General features: G+C 46.2%; 1 protein-coding gene across 7 annotated transcripts in view; it reads left to right on the top strand.

Annotated features, from left to right (window-relative positions):
- Dpp6 (dipeptidyl peptidase like 6) overlaps positions 1-20,790 on the top strand; it is a 919,475-nt gene that overhangs the window by 463,878 nt on the left and 434,807 nt on the right. The window contains exon 1 of one of the 7 annotated variants that reach the window (XM_063285682.1): positions 1,036-2,017. The exons of 5 other annotated variants lie outside the window; for them this stretch is intronic. In XM_063285682.1, the coding sequence (XP_063141752.1) occupies positions 1,961-2,017 (57 nt within the window). In that variant the 5' untranslated portion in view covers positions 1,036-1,960. Of the gene's footprint in view, positions 1-1,035; positions 2,018-20,790 lie in introns of those variants that run through there. One more of the 7 variants, XM_006235880.5, reaches the window with a different exon arrangement.

The following is a 20,790-nucleotide window of genomic DNA, read 5'->3' as shown; positions in this document are numbered from 1 at the left end:
ACTGTTTGAGCTCTTTACTGAGAAGTAAAATGGGAAGATCCTGAAGGAGTTTTCTATACGCCCATGGTGCATAAATCAGCATCCCTGGGGACCGCTTCCCATTGGACTGTGGTCCCTGAGAACAGTGGCTAACTCTCAGCTCTGCTGTTGTTCTTGTCTGAGGATAGCAACTCACAGCCTCAGAGGGAGCAATGGATCCTTCCCGAGTCAGTACAGACGGTGACTCAGGATTTAGCCTGCTCCAGTCAGTTTAGGTTAAAGAGGAGACTGTAGTTGACAGGCTACATTGAGACTGCAGTTTGAGGCAGGGGCTGCTGATTTTGTTGATTGACTAAGGTCCTAGAGGTTGAGATGGTCTAGAGGCCAAGATGGTTTACTGCATGGTCCTCTTTCCAGAGGCTTCATCTGCTTTGCTACTGAGCCCTCGGGTTAAGAGTGCCATGATGGCTTCCAGAACCAGGGATGCAGTGTAAGTAAGCCATTGGGTACCATGTGAAAACGTTTTGGAATCAGAACTAATCAAACACTCAGAGCAGCAGAGTCTAGGCTGTGGAAGAGCAGGCAGGCTTCTGCCAGAATTTGAATTTGCCTGTCAATGATCAATTGTTGTTCTTATAAAATGACTAGGCTCTGGACTTCCAGAAGGGGCTGGATTCCAGGACAGTGTCTCCCAAACTCCTGCTAAATGGAATCTTAACTACAAAATCAGATCAATGCCACCCAGGCCCCAGGACACAATTCCTAACATAATTAGTGGCCATTAGTGACATCATCAGGTAGCCAGACTCTTTCCAGCAAGTGGCTACCTGTAGCCAGGGGCTGTGAGATGAGAAAGAGAAACAGAGGGGCTAGAGAGATGCTCACAGAGGGAGGGCACAGAGTAGAGCCATGAGGGGAAGGCCTCTGGCATTGCCTAACCTGAAGCTTCGCTGCTGGGTCAGGATCCATCCCCACCTGAAACCCCTTGGTTAACCCTACTTTTCTAAGAGTTTCCAGTGCAACATTCACCCAGTTGTGTCTGGTGGAAGCAGGAAGCAAGGGTTCAAGTTGGTAGGAGCTCCTACTGGGTCCAACATGGAGGTCCAGGCCTCAGACATTCCTGGGGAGCTGTATGCTGCTTGGCTTTCTCTTGGGGGTCAGATGCAGCAGGGAGCCTGTGACCTCTAAGGGCACCACAGAGGTTGAGCTCTTCCTGACTCCGGTTGATTTTTGGTTGATACAGATTCATCCACTCTAAAGGCGAAACCAAAGTTTTCTGACTTGTAAAGAAAGACCAAGGCAAACGGAAGGGAAGCCTGTCCCTTTAATCACCCCTAACCACCTGCATTTTGTAGCCAGGGATAGTGAAAAAGAGTGTGCATCCTTCTTGATACCCCTGCCCAGGTAGGAGTCTTAGGACTAGTACTGCTGCAGGCAACTAGCTCAGCCATGGGGGCGCCCGGTGACCTGGATTCATGATGATTTCATGATGGGTACAGTGACAAGGCTGCTGGTGCTTGGGCGCGGGAGTAGCGTCCACCCGCTTCAGCCCCTCCGCGGCCCCCGCCCCAGCCCCAGCCAGGCTGAGCACAGCCGGAGCATGCGCCTTTGCGCGGCCGCGGCCAGGAGGCGGTGGGGAAGCAGCACGCATCACTCGGCCCCTGCCTGCACCCAGCCGCCAGTTGCCGGTTGCTAAGCAGTTATTGTTTCTGTGGCGATTGCAGAGGCTGTGGCTAATTGGAGAAGCCCCACTGAGCAGCAGCGTCTTCTTCTGCCGAGCCCGTCTCTGCTCTTTGCATTTAAAGAGCAAACTAGGCTGCTCTCCCCAGCTCCCTCCCCCCACCGCCCCCCAAAAACCTGGTCATTTTGGAAGTATGGACTAAAATCGCTCTCCTCCTCACCCTACCATTCCGATCCCGGTGCCTCCAAAGTCACAGTCAGACCCCTCCTGTGTCTGGGGTGGCGAGTGCCCGGACAGACCATGACCACCGCCAAGGAGCCCAGCGCCTCAGGAAAATCTGTACAGCAGCAGGATCAGGTAAGGCTGCTGGTGTGTGTGTGTGTGTGTGTGTGTGTGAGAGAGAGAGAGAGAGAGAGAGAGAGAGAGAGAGAGAGAGAGAGAGAGAGAGAGAGAGATCTGGTCTATTGAGTGTCTGTTTGTGGCTCTAACTCCCAGGCTGGTGTGTTGGGTTAGGCCACCCTGCCCCACCCCCTCTATTTTAAGGGCTACACTGGCTTTATCAATAGCTGAGATGCAAGGTGGACTTTCCCAAGCAGCTCTGGACAAAGGCCCCTCTCTTTGGGGCTGCCTCATTTAACCCGTGTTAGTTGTTAATATTCCCAACTACTTTGTAATTGGGGAAAAAGGACATCGCAAACATGCATAGACCAGGCTGACTGAGACCCTACAAAGGGACTTCGCCGTGGCTCTAAGAAGCAAGCATGCCCAGTAAGGATATTCCTTCCCTGCCCTCTTCCCCAGAGTGTCTGTGGAGGCAGGGACAGGCTGTGTTCCTGAGGGCAGAGAGAGCACACTACCCAGAATAATGAGGATGTGTCAGAAGGCAGGTGAGCCTCACTGAGAGTGACAGATCTCACGGGGCAACGAGGACACTTAGACCAGCTTGGAGTCCTACAGGAAGAGGAGTTTTCCCTGCCCCAAGAGGCCTCTCTTATGACATGCTTGGGAAATGGATACTTGAGTCTGGTGGATGCTATATAGCTCTCTTACTGGAGGGTCTGAAGGTTGTCTGTCCCTTGGTGCTTCGTTCACCTCAAGAGGTCTCTGAAGCAGACCCTGGGAGGCTCTACCAGGTTGGCACAGCAGCTGGTGCTGGCTCAGTTAATTCACAGCATATGTGCTTTCCCTTTTGGGTGTAGGCTGTCCTTAGGTCACTTTTGCCAACATTAAGGCAAAGAAAGGAAGCCCTTCTAGAACTCCTTGAGAGTATTTGGGGACACTGTGTTGCAAACTATTTGGAGACAACTTTGAATCTATGTTTATTGAGATCTCTTTGGGGTCATCTCCCTCAAACTCAGGGAGATTTACTATGTTTTTATTGGTTTGTTTGTTGTTTTTTAATGGGATCATCTTATCTCATCATGTAGAGATCTCACGTACATTTTTATTACTCCCTGGAGAAGATTCTGCAGAACTAGAAATCTAAAAAGTCTTATCAGTGTGAGCATTTGGGCAAGGGTTAATGTTAAGCTGAGCTGAACAAGTCCACAACAGGCAAAGCAAATATCCTATGCAATGTCTGCTCCATAAAAAATGTATTTCTACCTCAGATTAGCATCTCATAACCAAGTCTCCTCTCATTATGCTGTCTTCTCACACTAGGTATGGCATCAAAGCTCTTTGGGCTTTTCTGGGCAGAGGTCATAAGTCTGAGAATGCTTACTATCGTTCCCAATTCTAAGCAGGGGTCACGTGCCCAGGGTGCAGCCTACTTATGCAAAGGAACTTTCCTTGAGTCTGTGTGATTTCCCTCATTTTACCAGATCTTTGCATGCATAGGAATGCCAGTGGTTGGGTAGGGTGTGTGTTATGCATGGTGCATAAGCTTTTGGTGTGATTTTTGGACCTTTAGTCGCCCATTCTTGAATCAGGTGACTTTGTGGTTATTGGTCTCAGCTTGGGTACAAAGGCAGCCTTGCCTCTGGAGGCCACGTTTCCTTGAGTTGCAATCAGTAGGTCCTTCCCTTCTTTTTTGGTGGCTGTTTGTGACTGTAAGGATGTCCTAAGAGTGGAGACCATGAAGTCCACAGAGTGTTCTGGGTGCCATGAGAGGAAGGCAAAACTGGTGGACACCAAAGTCTCACACTTAAAATTAGGGATGACTGCACACACAAGCTCACATGCAGCATGCTGATAGGTGCATTCTTAGGTATTTCTTTTTTTTAAAGATTTATTTATTTATTTTATGTATGTGAGTACACTGTAGCTGTCTTCAGACACACCAGAAGAGGGCATCGAATCCCATTACAGATGGTTGTGAGCCACCATGTGGTTGCTGGGATTTGAACTCAGGACCTCTGGAAGAGCAGTCAGTGCTCTTAATTGCTGAGCTGTCTCTCCAGCCCGATAGGTGCACTCTTAAAGTGTGTGAACAATAATCTTAACTGGCCCCAATACACAGAGAGGGGGTAAATAATATAAAATGTATCTCAGTCTTCACTATATGCAATTCTCTTTAAGTTCCATGTAGCAGAATATTATGGTGGCTCACACCTGTGGTCATAGCATTTGGGAAACTGAGGCAGGGGGACACCACAATTCCAGACTTGCCTGGACTACAATGTAAAACACTTTCTCAAAACTTCCCCACAAACAAAACAAACAAAACCCAGCAAATCCATACAGTTCAGGGTGATGAACTACAGAGCTCGGCTGATGATCTTCTGTTTCTTCTTGCTGGTAGAACAAGCTCGTGGGGAATCAGGGAGCTGTGGGAGAAATCTGCCTCAGTTGTCCTGAGAGAGAATGTGTCCTGGTTCTACTTTAGCTGCTGGTTTTCTGTGAGGCTTATGTGGCGGTGCTTACAAACCCCCAGCTTTCCTGGAGTCATCAGAGTCTGGGGATTGGTTACCTCACACCCTAACACCTAAAGAGGACCAGCTTCCAGCTCGTCAGAAAGTATGTGGGCTGCCACAATGGAGAATCTATTTCTTCTCAATAAGCCAAGGATGGGTTCCCTCTTCTACCTGCCCCGAAATTTGGGAATCAGCAATGTGAATGCGTGGGGGGGGGATCTTCTCTGTGCTGAAAATTGACACAAGTTAATTTAAATATGGTGAAATGTATAAAATCAGTTATTTCCATCTTTTCCCAAGTGTTAGCATGGTTCTCCCAGTTCTCTAAAAACCCACTGTGAAATAGATGAGTATGTCTAAGGAGTTGTTTGGAGTTTTAGGTTTTAAAGGATATGGTGAAGATGAGCTGGAATCAAAAGAGAGAACGGCCTTTCAAAACACAGTTGCCCTTTCTCCTTGGAAATGCTGGTGTGTGTGTGTGTGTGTGTGTGTGTGTGTGTGTGTGTGTGTCTGTATCTGTGTGTGTCTGTCCTTCTGTCTGTCTGTCTTTTCCAGGTGTAATACGCTGTGGTATGTATTCTGGGGGCATACATTCATGGGTTGTGGAGGTGGTATACACATGGTCTGTGAAGGGGTGTGCACATGCTCTCATATATGTTGAAGTCAGAGGATCAGGGTCTCTTGTTCACTGATGGATATATGTGCTAGGATAGATGACCGTGAGCTCGCAGGCATCTGCTTCCTGCGCCCCTCTCTGCAGGGTGAGCTCTAATCACAGGTGCTTGCATGACTGCATTTAATTTTAACGTGAGTCTAGCATCCAAATTTAGGTCATCAGGTTTGTATAGCAAGTGCTTCACCATCCAAGCCTTCTTCCCCAGCCTTAAGCCTGTCTTTAAACACAGTACAATCTACCCACAGATTTTTGGAAATAGCATATTTGTTAATGTGAGTGGGGTGATTTAGTCAAGTGCTTTAAAGACAACTCAGATGGGACTGAAATGGTTGATAAAACTTGAATTCACCTTGGCTTCCTCTCATCTCTTCTCACACTGAGGCCAAAAGGGGGAGACAGAAAGGATGAGGGTAACTTGGATTCAAATTTAGTGAGTTCTTGAGGGAAGGCTAAATCCTGCCTCAGAGTACCAAATTAAAGTGATATTTCCACTTAAATTTTTAAAGAAACAGATTTATTTTAGCATATGCTATCCTCATTTGAAATGATTTAAAATTGGAAAGCAGTAATCAGTAATGCTATTCAATAAGAGAAGACAGAAGGATTCATTCTGGATTTTTCCAATGAACCATAAAACATTTGCACAGCTATTGAGCGGGGATAATATTTTAGTGATATATTGATGTATGGATGTATGCATGACTGTATTTATATACACAAATATATATTCATAAATAGACATGCTCGATATACATGCACATGAACATGTAACCCCCATGTGTAACAAACTCACAGCTGTGAAGATCTCAAAGGTTCGTATCCCTCTGGTGACAGGCATCTCTCAGTGTGTGATTTATGTGTTCCATGAAAAGACTGTCCCAAAGCCTCCTCTGTGGAAATAGTTATGCTGTTTGCCAGCTTGGATTGAGGGCTATATGTTGAGTCTTATGTAGGTGATTGAGGTCTGTTGTTAACGGTCATGGGATGTGGCCATTACTTCCTGTTGCTTCTATTTTGTGACCACTATCAGTCCCAAACAGCCCTGGAGTGTCCATTAACCTATAACATGTGGGCCTCAGAACCTAGCATTGACTGGTAGGCTAAATCATTTGCTTGAACATTTTAGATAATGCCTCAACAGAGAACAGTCTTGCATTTCATGAGAGAATCCTAGATCTAGTGCAATAGCTGGAACAACTGTTAAAAGGCATTGGGCTTAAGTTGTAAACAAATTTAGTGATCACCTGCAGGATGTATGCATGACTTTCCTGCCTGCTTAGAACACAGTCTTGGTATTTCTTGGAGTACCAAGAGTCTATGGTAAGAGAATCTGGGTCTTACCATGGTAATAGTTCAGGTTTTTTTTTTGAGGGGGGTAATCATGTTGCAGGGAAAGGCAGTTTGAGATCCCTGCATTTTGTGTGGTATAAGAGTGCAAGGAATGGTTGAAGCAAACCAAGAAAAACGAAATACAGTATTAAGAAGAGACAGTCTGATACACTGCAGGGTCGTGATAGGAGAGGGAGGCATTCAGAATGCAAAAAAAAGTGCTTTGGTGTCAATGACTGCCGTGACCAAAGTCACAGAAAGTAAATTCCACCCTGAGTAGATTCAAGTCATCTGTGGCTCTGTGGATAAGACGCTGGGAAGAGCTGACTAACCCTTGTGGAGCCTGCAAGGTGCCAGAGTGAGAAGCTACAGTTGTGAGGCTTTCAGAGGAGGACATGGCTGTCACAGATACAGTTACCTTACTGGAACTCTGTTGCAAAAGACACCGAGCAGCCTAGGAGTGCAGTGAGGAGGAAAGAGAGTTGCTACCATGTGCTGTCCTCACAGGAAGATAGTATTTCATCAGTGCATGGCAATGAAGCAGGCAGCTGGCTCCCAGACCAGTCGACTAGGTTTGGGATAGTTCTAAATTTTCTAGGTCCACATCACACAGTGTGTCAAACGAGTCTACTCAGAAGGGTCACCTGGTACAATAAATGGAGGCCCAGATAATAGGAGGATGGCAGGAGACTTTTCGTCTCCAGACAGACTGCTGTTCTAGACTGAGTTCAAACAAAGAAAATACGCTGTCTAACTTTTCCTGTCACTGTGATTAAAATAGTCTGACAAAATCAGCTTGAGGAAGACAGAGTTTATTCTGGGTCAGAGTTCTAGGGTTCAGTTTACCATGGTGGGGAGTCGAGGCAGCAGTGGGCCACATCACATCCACAATCAAAAAGAAAGAGATAAATGCTGTACTCAGCCCACTCTTCCTTTGGATCCAACCCAGCGTCCCTGGCTGTAGAATGGCACCACCCACAGCAGGTAGGTCTTCCCACCTCAAGGAACCTACTCAAGATTATCCATTCTCCAGGAGTGTATCTCCTAGGTAATTCCAGAGCTCATCAAGTTGACAGGAATGTACATACTTTCTGGGAAATGCTCTGGTATAGTAAACATGTTTTACTCTATTTTACTAGTATTCTGCAAAGTCAAAAACACCCAGCATTCCAACACTGTTGTTTGTGAGGTAACTTAGCTAAGACCAGCAAATACATAGAGAACCTGGGGACCCTGAGAGTCGAAGAGAGCTTTTCATGTTCTTCCACAGGTCTAGCACAAGTGGTATGTGGGAACACTCAGACGTGATGAATTCCTGTCATAAGCACCCTCCCTTCGAGAGCAGGTCGAGTAGACAAAGACTCCTGTCTTCCTACCTCATTGATGAGGAGGAAGGAATTGCTGATACAGAGTTCATATGCTGTTTGCAGGGAGCAGCAATGACCTACATGCCTCCTTTCCATTCTCACTGTGAGACCCTGCGACACTGAGTGGAAGCTGTGTGTGTGTGGTGTGTGTGTGTGTGTGTGTGTGTGTGTGTGTGTAAGAGCCATGGTTTGCTGGAGCAGGGCAGCTTCACTTTAGTTTTTGGTCTGGTTCCCTGTGATTGTGAGCAGAGTGCCAGATGACTGTGGGGCAGCTGAGCTCAGTTTGGCTGTAGTTCTGCTTGTGGCTGATATCTTGCAGCCCTTGCTGACTCTGGGTCCCTAAAATGGGGACACGCAGGAAGGAGTCTGAGAGGTCTCAACAGACAGGAGAAGGGGGCCAGATGCAGGAAGCTGTATTCCTTCTGTTTTCAAGGTCCCCACCACCACTACGTCCCCACCGTAGCTAGAGTGTCATTTGCTCAGACATGACTTGTGCTAACTACCATGTGTGCTCATTCCCCCAGTTCTTCTGTATGAAAACACAAAATAGAAAGAAAAGCCAAGAGTTTACACAAGAGAGAAAGAGAATGTATAAGGTAGTGCAAGCGTTCCTCTGCGGGACTTTTAATGATAACATCAGGTATGAGACAAGGAATAGCTAAAGCTTCTGATTTTAAGTAGAAAACTTGGGCCTAGCAGCTGGAATTAAAAGATAAGGTATTTGGTCATGATCTTTAGTGGAAGAGTCAGTCTAGGTCTCAGCAAAGAGACCTGTAAGTCTATAAGACCTAAAGCTCTATAAGTCATAGGCAGGCTGTGCATGCCTGAGTACCCATGACTCAGAACCCTGTAGAGCTGGCCTCTCTGGTGCAAGCAAGTATCACATGGCAGCTTCTGGAGCTGCTGTGGGAACTGAGCTGCAAGGCAGTCACTCTACTCCCCACAAGAAAACCTCTCGGCAGAGGCAACAGCAGGAATGCCATGGGGCCCACTCTTAGTCCACCAGTGGTAATACCAAGCACTTCACCCATGCAGTAACATCTGCTAATTCCCAGTGACAACTTATATCTTATTCCCTTACTAGTCTCTGATCAATTTTTAAGGAGATTTAACTTTCTCTGCCAGAACTTAAGCAAAGCTGCCATCCTCCATCTGAGACCTCACAAGGCTGAGCACCATCCCAAGGGGCTGGGCTGTTTCCTCTAGAACAGGGGCTTCTGGAACATTCTGTGTGTGTGCCTGTGCGTGCGGAGGTGGGAAACAAAATGTAGGTGGGTATAAATCTACAACTGATTAAAGAATGAAAACCATGGGTAGGCAGGGCTATTCTCAAACAGAGATCCAAAAGTTCAAGGGCTCTGGAACCTTTCATGTTACTTTGGTGGCCTCTTTTCCAGAGGGCTTGGTGGAACCACCCAACCCTGTTTTGAGCCCCACCACCAACACTTTTATTCTCTTTTAGAAATCTAAACTACTCAGGCTTTAAATCATGGTCTTAAAATTATAAAGAAAATTACTTTTGCTGATTCAAAAGAGGTGGCCTGCCCAGAGCTCTGTCCACTTGTTAGGCAGATGCTGGATAAGAGGGGGAGTTGTATTTGGATAAATGGGTACCCCAGGCAGAAAGGAACCAAGGGCAGAGAGTGAAGAGCTGAATGGGAAAGACACCAGGCCAGGAGGGCAGGACTCCCAGCTGAGATGCCCAGGGTGTGGTTATGAGCAGGTAGGAGCATGGGACTGGTGACCTGGGGGTAGGGTCGTCACCTGGCACATGGCATGTACAATGCAAGCAAGCAGTCAGCAGAAGGCAGATGTGATTCTAAAAGCAGGGGAGAAAAGCGTCTGCATGGACGGTCCTACCTGACAGAGCAGGAGTCCAGGTTTCTCTTGAGTGGGAAACCAGGCATAGACCAAAAGAAGGTATAGGCTTGTGACTGTCTCACCCGGCTGTGTCTCCAGTGGTCAGAAATGGACACAGGAACTAGATGCTTTTGGTTTTATCTTTTTTCCCCCTGATCCTTAGTCATGGTCTCACTATGTATCTTGGGCTGTCTTAAATTTATGCCAATCCTTCTGCCTCAGATTCCCAAGCCACTATGCCTGTCTAAGTTTCTGATTTTCACTAAGCTAAATGGGGCCATGATTTAAGAACCAAATGCCAGTTTACCTAGAGGGAGCAAGGTATCTTAACACACATTGTGGTGCACATGTGCGTGTGCGTGTGTGTGTGCGTGTCTGCATGTGCCTTTAAATACCCCAAGAGAGATGCTTAGCAAAACTCACGGTAGAATTTCTGGGTCTGGTTTTGCCAACCAAATCACACTGCAGTCTGGTCTGAGGCTTAAGTGGATGATGAAGGATGAGACAGCGTTTTACCATTAAAAATCACCAAGTGTTGGTGTCTCAGAAGCTCCTCCTTCTGTCATCATTTCAGCTCCTTTTGACAAGGGGTTGGGGAGAGAGTGCTTGGCTTTGCAGTGCCAGCAACCTCTGGTGAGAACTGGCAGAACAGCTGCGGGCTGGACACCCCAAATGCTAACCCAGCTCTCCCACCTGTGTGTGAGGGGACTAGGTGAGTCCAGCCTGATTCCACATTCAGGAAATGGTCATTCTTGGCACACTGTTGTGATGGGAAAAGGCACAGGTTTGGTTCAGCATTGGCCAGGCGTGCTTCAGGTCTACTTACCTAATGAGCACTGACTATGCACGCTGACATGGCCATTGTATGAGTGCGTCTTCTCATCCCAGCATTTGACAGGATCTCATGCCCATTTTTGAGGTAGATTGTTCTATAAAATTGTGGATTGTTTGATTTTGAATCATTCTCGGGCATGGTGACATTTGGACTTTTGATTTCATAGCAGAAACCTTTCCCCAAAGGAAATCAGCCAAGACTGGTACAGGAAGTGACAGCCCTTCCCTGGTGTCTCCCGGATACCTCTGCAGAGCTCAGAGCAGGTGCAGCGCCGGAGAAGGTGAAGCTCAGAAGGGCTGGATGCATCCTGTAGTTGGTGAAAGGCAGACTTAGAAAACACCCACATTTGATTTTGTTTTAGGTCAAACAGTTCTTAGTGAGAAATAGTTTTAAAAGTAATAAGTTCAGTGATTAGCATAAAAATTGACGTTACCTGGGAACTGCAAAACAGACAATGGCATCCAGAGATATGGGTGGATGAGGACAGCCCTGTTTCGTCTGGCATGTAGCTTGTGGGAGAGTACTTATTTAGAATGTGTGAAGCCCTGGGTTCATTTCTGCCAGGAGGCACAAATAAAGCACCTTTATGGTATGGTATATGTGCTCAATGCTGGGTAGCTGAGCACTGCTATGGCTCATGGTCTCCTCGGCTCCGGGGAAGACACATGGTTTCTCCTCCTTCTTCTCCCTAGTTCTATGGAGAATTGGGGTTTGTAACAGATTTTCATAGTCAAGTAATTATATAATAAGATGCTTTTGAAACAAAGAAGATGGAGAGAGAGAATGATGGAGTTTCTCCCAGCCTTTAAAAGTAACCAAGCACTAAGAGATCGTGCATGCTTTGGGAGTGTGCAGCAGGTAATTCTCCATCTCATTTCACTTGTGAACAGCTTCATGAATGGTAGTTAGATCACAAATGTGGGATTATGGGTGTGTGGGGGTGGGGGGTTCCAGGTTACCACCTGTACAGATCAGGAGGGGTGTAAGGACTGAGATGGCTGGATGTTTTAGCTATTTCCAAGTTTAAACTGAACCACACCTGTGTGGGTCTTTAGTGACTGGGCTGCAGGTTTCTTTTGAGAATCTCATGAGAGCCATCAACCTAATGTGGATATAACTAAAACCTTGCTGCCCTTTCCTTTCTACACAGAGATTGTGGGTTACACACATCCGACGACTTCCTGTTGTCTAGCACCATGAGAGAACAACCTGAAGGTTCGTCAGAAGAAACATCGAAAGACTGCACTGTACACAGGCATCACCTCTGGGTGCTGTGCTAGGTCCAGTGACCAAAAGGTGCATAGGTAGTCACAAGCAGTCTTTAACTCTGAGTGCTATGATACGTCTATTGACTGTACTGTGCACAGATAGGAACTAAGCAGCCATCACCTCTGGGTGCTGTGCTAAGTCCAGTGGTAGCACAAAGCTTAGAAAGGGCAGCAGTGTAGTCTAGAAGAATGCTCAAGAGTAAATGCATAGGAAACCTCTAAAGTGGAGGATAATGGGTATGCTGCCATGTTGGATGAAGCAGTTAGGAATGAGCAGCTAAGAGGAAATAAAGAGTCATGCAGAAATCCTTAATTCCTACTTGAGGGGTGGGTGAGCCCTCATCAGAAGATATGGGCTTTATTTATAGTTTCCACTGTCTGATCAAAAGGCAAAACTAGGACCCTGTGGATTTATGTCCCTAGCCCCAGTCTTACCCAGGAGACAGGACAAGCTATTCTGGTTGAAAGGACTGACGTGATAGCCTAGATTGTTCAGGAAGAAACACTGACATGAGTCTGGGGTGCTCACCCTCTGTGCTCTCCTGCAGCAGAGAGAGCTTGACTTGGGACTGGGTGCATTAAGGAGTCTGAGATTTCATCACAGTGCCTCTGTACTTTCTCTGGCACACAGTATGAGCCTCTGAAAGGCCCAGAACTCTCAAGTTACTTATGGAATCTCCATCCCAAGCCCAGATCCTTAAAGCCTGCCTGGCTGACCTGTGTACTGACTGAGTCTGTTGGACATGAGGCACCTTCCTCCCTATGCTTTGTAGTGAATGACCCATAGTACAGTGCCCTGGTTTTGTTCTCAATCAATGAAGCACCCCAACAACTTAATCAACTCAGAGCTTAAAGAAAGCCTGCTTCCTCCCCAGATGGCTACCTCCACTGAGGTGGCTTTCCTGATGCTCGGCACATCCAGGTTGCCCTTCCAGTTGCAGAATTCTGCCCATACCTATTGTACACAAACCATTCCTCTATTTCAGAGGTATGTCACCTGGGACACCATTCAGGCATCATCCTGTCTTGCTGTGTCTCCTGTCCACAAAAGAGCCGATGCCTTCTCATTCGACAATCGTGAATAAACGAAAATTATCTAAAGCTAAAAAGAGCTGAGCAACGGACACTGTCACCAAAGACCTCCGTTGACAGTCTGAAGTCCACATTCCAAGTCTTCTCCATGTAACAAACAAAGTGATTTCCTGGCAGTCAGGATCCGCAAGGACACTCCATTTATTCAGAGAAAAGCAGACATGCATTTTGGGTTTGATTTTCTAATTCTTATGGGTAAGAAGTACCAGTGGGCAAGAAAGAACATAGATCATGGGTCAGGAAATGAATTGTGGGACATTTGCCCAGTGGCCCTCTGTTGAGTCTGGATAGAAGAAGGCTATTGGTCTTGCAAAAATGTCTATAACTCCTTATGTTTAATATGTGTGCAGGTCGTCTGTGCGTGCCATAATACAGATGCAGATGTCAAAAGGCAATTTGTGGAAGTTTGTATTTTCCTTCTACTATGTGAACTCAGACTGTCAGGCTTGGTGACAGACACATTTATCCACTGAGCCGTCTCACTAGCCGTTGTTGAACTTTTTTCTTATTTTTAAAGATGCATTAATTTCTGCATACCTGGTGCTCACTGAGGTCAGAAGAGGGCATTGGATCCCCTGGGACTGGAGTTACAGGAAGTCATGTGCCACAATCAGTGCTGGAAATTGAACTCGAGTCCTTTGCAAGGTTAAGGACTTGTGTCTCTAAAGCCCATCCATCGCTGAACTTTCTAATGAGGGGAGGTGGATTCCAGAGGGAACACAGGTTGAGACTGACAGATTCCAGCAGGAAAAGAATGCAAATAAATGAAAGAGTTAGCCAATAGAGTCTGGTTTCAACTCCAGCTGTGTGGTACAGGGTGGCTTGCGTGCTGTGTAGGAGAGAGGAGGACACTGTAACTTCTAGGGAGGAAGCTGATAGGGAGCGAAGGTTCTCCAATGTAGAGTGAGTTCTGCTCTGGCCACAGGAGCTGGCTTTCCTTGCACTGCTGGGCTTAGAGCTGAGAGTATCACAAGGTGGAGTAGTAAGTCTGTGGCCTTTGACAGCTACAGGTGTAGCTGGAGGCCTGTGCTGAGGTACTGGCAGCTTAGGTGTGCTGGACTGAGTATCAGGGAAGGCTGTTGAAACTTGGCCAGCTTAGCTCTGGGTGGTGCTGCTATGATTCCGCACCGGTGAGAACAAGACAACACCAGTATTGCATGCTTAGGAAAGTTTCACTATGGGGCTAGGGTTTAGATTGCCTGATTTAAAGTCTGAAGAATTAAGGCTATTGCAGTGAATAGATGTAAGATTAACACCTTTTTATTCAATTTATTGTTTGTGTATATGTGTGTGTCTGTGTGTATATGTGTGCATGTGTCTGTGTCTCTGTATGGGTGCATGCATGTCTGTGTGTGTACATGTGTGCATGTTCTGTGTCTTTGTGTGTGTGTGTGTGCGTGTGTGAGCATGCACATTCGTGTGGGTATGGCTGCACATGCAGGCAGAGGCTGGAAGATAATTCAGGTGTTAGTCCTTAGGAACCATGCATCTCCTTAAAGGCAGAACTCTTACTGACTTGAAGCTTCCCAAGAAGGCTAGACTGACTGGCCAGTAAGCCCCATGATCCTCTTGTCTCAACTTCCCTTGCCTTAGAATTATAAACACGTTACTTGCCTGACTATTTTTTTAACATCGATTCTTGGACTGGAACTCATGTCTTCATGCTTGCAAGATGAGCACTTACCCAATTAAGCCATCTCCTCAGTCCCAGACTTTTTTTAAGGTTTTACTTAGTAATTATCTCTACAGAAAAATCTCTGGCTTATATGATAGCGATGTCCTTGCTTGAACAGAAAATTAATATTTCAAATGAGGAAAACAGTGAAGAGAATAAAGGTGGTAGTTTGCAGAGAGGCTGTGTGAGTGTTTGTGAACTTCATGGGCAAGGTTGCCGGAAGTGATCTGAACAAATGAGAATCGGGAAGGACACAGCAAACACCTGTGTGTGTCGGGGGGCGGGGGTTCCACTCAGAAGCCTTTCCGTCTCCAGCGGTGTTTGTGTTGCTTCAATATCTTGCACTTTAGGAATATTGCAGAGATTTTTAGATGAACAGATTTAGAATCATTTGCTCTTTGAGAGAACCCTTACTTCCCAGCCCCATCAGTTCCAGGGCAAAGCCTAAGCATTGCCAAGGTCACATAGCTCTGCCACAGAACCGTGCGCAGGGTTGGTTTGTTCTGCTCCTAACGACAGCTGACAGACTCTGCCTTTCCTACTCACCACTTGCATGAGCTGGAATGATGGTGGTTTCCTTTCATCTTCCCGTTAAGAAGTCTAATCAATTTAAAGATAATTAGATCAATCTTGGGACAAGAACTTATGAAGCCACAAATCAATGTGTCCATATCAGCCATATGGCCTGGTACTCCACAAGCCACCGTGGCCAAGGACAAATGTCACGTAACTGAGATCCTTGGGAGACAACTTATATCCAGAAGAACATTTCTTAGGATGTTAAGTTCTTTGGCTGTTAGGACCTAGCGAGTTGAAGACAGGGCAGTCTGGTTCCTGCTGTGGCAGAGCCAGAGATGGTTCATGGAGGATGGCTCCTGTGAGGCAAGGCCAGAGCAGAATCTGCCCTGTGTTGCTCTAGAAGGGTGCTATGTCTTCTTGGGCTCAGTAGGTAGGAGGCATTAACCACCCAATGGCATTGTCCCAGCCACACCCACGAGTGGACATTGGGCTGGACAAGCAACAGTGTCACACAACTTGTGTGGCAACAGCGGTGGCTGTTGTGTGAGATATGCACATGGTGTCTGGCCTCCTCCCTCTGCTTGGCTTTTGTCAGTGTGAAGACTTACACTGATTTTCAGGTGGACCCAAGACCAGAAACTACAGGGGGAGGCTGACATTACAGGGCCATGCTGAGGATGCCTACATGCAGTCCATGGAGCCCCTGTGTCCTGAGTGTCCACAGCAGTCCAGATTTTATAAAGACAAAGCTTCACACATATAGACTCTATTGATATAAAACTTAAAATGAAATTATCTTCTCTCCTCAGATTGTTTTAATCTGAATCTGCTAACAGTTTTATTTACAAAGACAAGGTTATAAGCCCTGAGTTCTCTCTGTCTCTTTGTCTCTGTCTCTTTGTCTCTCTGTCTGTCTCTGTCTGTCTCTGTCTCTGTCTCTGTCTCTGTCTCTCTCTCTCTCTCTGTCTCTGTCTCTGTCTCTCTCTCTCTGCATAATGTTAACATCTAGAGTAGAGGAGCCTCCTGCTTAGGATTCATATGAGGATCTGAAGCACATCAATATACATTGACACAAGGCCAATGTGAACTGCAGGGTTCAGTTTACTGACTGTTAGTAGCCACATAAAAGATTTAAAAATCCCAAGAAGGCTGTGAAAATAGCCCATAGTTGAACACTGGGCTGTTGTTCCCAGTGCCATAAATGAACAAAAAATAAATAGAAAGAGAAATAGGTGACTAATTTTATAATGTTTTGCACACATTCCAGGACTGGATTTAAATAAGCCTCTCTGTTCCTGAAGTGCTTGGGGAAGACCACAGTGGTTACTGGATATCCATACACTCTTATGAGTGTTATTATATGCACAGACTAGTAAGATGGCCTGTGTTATAGGGACTTAAGGTGGGCTGTCCTGACATGCAAATGCCTCTGCCACCAAGTATGATGACCTCAACTCAATTCCCAGAACCCTTAGGTGTGATGAAAACTTCTGCAAATTGTCTCCTCACCATAACACACGTCCACAGCATGTGTACTCTCCCACATGCACAAATGCACAGAATACATAAGCAAAAACCATTTTAAAAAAAAGAAGAAAAAAGAAATGCCATATACAAGAGGAATTCCTACACATCAAACATGATAGCCCCTGTCTTCAAGATATTTGAAACATGAAATATACTTGCATTAGCCAGATAGGTCTACTTGGGATGTTTGTACTTATGAGACTATCACAACTATAGTATTAGCGCGCGCACACACACACACACACACACACACACACACACACACACACAGAGAGAGAGAGAGAGAGAGAGAGAGAGAGAGAGAGAGAGAGAGGATCATAATAGAACAGGAGTCTTCACAACAAGGCTTTAAAAGCTGTGCGTAAGAACTAGCCCAGATTATGCAAGTGAAGTTCCCTATGAGCTGCATGCCATGTGTTTGGAGATAGGGGCCGTACACACACTTCTGATATATGGCTGCTGGCAGAAACCAGCATTCTCGCAGAGAGGAATAGGCCCATTAGCCCTTCTCAAGGAAAATAAATGCAGTCATGGAGAACATTCGGATGTAGACACACTGCCATCTCTGCACGTCTCAACACTGTGTGGAGCAGTTTAAGCCCACAGAGCTGTGCATGTGGTGATAAAGCTGTAAGGATGCAGCCTCCTTGCCAGATTGGTTTCTCAAAGACAGTGCTAATGTGAGGCCTTTTAGAGTTTATGTAGAGTTCTTTAAATTAGCACAGTTGCCCTAAAACCAAAACTCTGACATCTCTGTTAAAAAGGAGAGAAAAAGAGGCTTGCTTGCGTAGGCTATGGAGTCTGAGGGCTGCACAGAGGGTATCCCATGGGCCTTTGTCTCTGGTGCCAACTTTGCTCGGAGCCTGCTCACAGGTAAGGATGACATCGGCAGCACACAAAATGCATGGCTGCACATCATTGGTCACCTTCTAAGGTGTATTTGTTGCTGTTGTTCTGCAGAGTTGCCCTTCCACCTGCCTGCAGATAAGTGTTCCCTGGGTGGGAAAGTCCAGAAAAAGCAAGACGCTTACCTCTGAGCAGCCTGGGTTTGCTGCTATCTGGTGTTTGAGGCCAACTCCCTTTTCGTTCTCTGTCAATCTCAGGGTCCTGGGAGGAGTGTCATGCTCACCATCTTTAGTTCTACTTCCTCGTATCTTTAATATTGCAATCAGTTTTTAAATCTGAACTGGTCCAAGTGTGAAACTGGTAAACCCTACTGATAGTACAGCAAGGTCTGCTGGCTTTGGTATGGGTGCAGGTAGGTGAGACATACCGTTGAGCAGCTTCAGACGCTAGCCGGAAAAGTGTATAGACACGTAAGGCTCGAGAAGCCCCCCAAGCCCTATGTCCGGGAGGTCCCACTCACAGAGACACAGAGATGGAGATCGATGCAACAAGCAAGAGGTTTAATGATCCAGTACACTGGGGTGGCCCTGTAATGGAGACAGAAGTGACCCTGAAGAACAAAGGCTCTCACCCTTTATACTTTTTCAGGGTATAGGCTTTAGGTTACAGCATGAGTTGGTTATTTCTCATTGGTGGGGCCTATTACCTTTTGAATCCATTGGTGGCTGCCTATTGTCCTTTGAATTCATTGGAGGCCCTTGGTGGGGAGACATCTCTGGAACAGAGAAGGGAAGGGTGGAGGATCCCACCCTTTTTGTAGTTGGAACACTTCCTGCATAGGGTGTTTACTCAGCAAACTCTTGTGAAACTCCCTGGCCTCAAGCTTATCGGGAAGTCCCAGTCACCTGATGTTTTCTGAGATAGTTTTGTCGGCTTGGTTCCCACATACCACAGCCACTCATTGGTCCCAATCCTCTGGAGCTTTGGATGTCCTCGTTGCCTCCAGAGTCTGGAATTGCATTGGCAGTTTTCTTTGAAAGATTGGCTGGGGGAGGGTCTTCTTCCTAGGTGCCATGCCTCTGCGCTCTGCACGTGACCCTAGGTAGAGTCTCATTTCCTGAATGTGAATCCCAATTCTTGTTTAGGTGTTTACATGAGCCATTAATGAAGTAAATTATTCAGTCCTGCTTGCTCTGTTCTCCCTGGAAACTAAAGATCTGGTGGTGTTCTAACCACTGCTGACCAAGGCTGTGGTCAGTAAACATTATCAGTAATCAGAGGGAAGACAGGAGTATCTGTGTCCCAAGCTCCTAGAGATGTAGGCCAAGGGTAAGTGTTTAGCAGCTTCTGTTAAGAGGGTATAAATTGTGCCTGTTACCTGACTGTCTTACTTGTTTGGCTGTTTTATCTTTACCAACTGCCAAGTAACAGGCATGCATCATTTTAATTGAACCTTAAGCCTGACACTTTTATAGAAAATAATGGATTTCAAGTTATTTTTCATGGATGAAGGCTACATGAAGCTGGGCCTTCCCTACCAAAGTTTGTCTGGAGCAGGCACGACCTTACTCCCATGCCTCAAGGGAAAAACTACACTTGAGATCATACAAAAATTGATCAAACTACCTCTCCAAAGACCTTTAATAAGGTGACTTGGGGAGTGAATCAGACTGAATCACGCACACCGAGCCTTGGACTCTTCTTATGATGCTGACACAATCTATAAGTGATATCAGCCAGTCTTTCATACCCATATATGTTCAGCCTCAGCTTCCCATGCGGCCAGTAGTGCTGGTACACTGCAGTATAAAGCTTTATCCTTCAGACTGTGATGGCGTCTTAAAGAATAAAGGTCAGAGTTCCAATTCTATACTTCTGAATAACAAAGTTGCATGCATGAAATAGTGCATGCCTGGAAGACCTGGGGACTCAACCAGCATCAGTGGACTGACTGCTTCCTCTGGCTGTCAAGAGACTCCATCCAGATTCCTGAAGGCTCATATTTGTACAGTGTTTGTGTTTATCAAGAATATGAGCTCCAGGGCTGCAGGTGTAGCTTAGGTTATAGAGTACTTGCATAATATACTGGCTGGTTTTGTGTCAACTTGATACAAGCTACAGTCATCAGACAGGAAAAAGCCTCAGTTGAGGAAATGCCTCCATGAGATCCAGCTGTAAGGCATTTACTCAATTAGTGATCAGTTGGGAGGGCCATGGTGAGTGGTGCCGTCCCTGCACTAGTGGTCCTGAGTTCTATAAGAGAATGAGCTGAACAAGCCAGGGGAAGCAAATCAGTAAGCAGCATCCTTCTGTGGCCTTGCATCAGCTCCATTAGTCCATGTTCCAGTCCTGCTTGAGTTCCTATCCTGACTTCCTCCAGTGATGAACTACGATCTGGAGGTATAAGCTGAATAAACCCCCCTTTTCCCAGCTTGGCTTGGTCGTGGAGTATTCATTGCAGCAATGGGTATCCTAACTAAGGCACACAACATCATGTTGGATCTCTAACACTGAATAAAGGCAGGCATTGTGGCAAGGATCCCTGATCCCAGCACTGGGGAGATTGGGGCAGGAGGATCCGAGGCTCATGGCCATCATCTACAGCTGCACAGCAAGTTCTTAGCTCGCCTGGACTATGTGAACTCTTGGTTTGGGTTTGCTTTGTTTAGTTTTTGTTTGTTGACGAATGTGAATTGTGGCTTGGTTTGTTCTGTGATGCTTCAACAGAATTTCTGGCAATGGGGGATTTTTGAAGGAGAAAATGCTTTTCAAATATTTCGAGAAATGGTGACATCCAAGGTTGAGGGCCTTCATCTTGGGTCCACTCTTGGTTGGAAGACACAAGGACAAGAGCCCATGAAAATGACTGAGACATCCTTACATCAGGACCTTCTAAGATAGATGGTCTACTCCCATAATAAGGGTATTTTTCAGTTCATAAGGGACTTTCCTCCTCACACTACAGCACTGGGGGTTCAGGTCTCTAGCACTTGACGTCTGCGATCATCATCAACTCATAACATTGGCATGCAAGTCTATTGCCCCTTCAGTCTGTAAATACAGAAGCAACTTGAAGCTGACTGCTGTAGCCATCATGCAGTTTGGGTGGCTGACACATAGAAATTAAACCATTTTCCCACTGTTACTTTTTGTTATAGGGGTGGGTTGTTATAGGGCATGTGAATAATTAGATACTGTGAGGACAATAAGGTGTCGAGCCTCTGTAACCTGCAGGCACTCTCCAGGGTATCCCAGGATGACAGACATTATTAAAAGCAAAC

Source organism: Rattus norvegicus, chromosome 4 (genome assembly GCF_036323735.1).
Source record: "Rattus norvegicus strain BN/NHsdMcwi chromosome 4, GRCr8, whole genome shotgun sequence".
NCBI lineage: Eukaryota > Metazoa > Chordata > Mammalia > Rodentia > Muridae > Rattus > Rattus norvegicus.
Note: the sequence above shows the minus strand (reverse complement) of the source record. Positions and strands in the feature narration are given on the sequence as shown.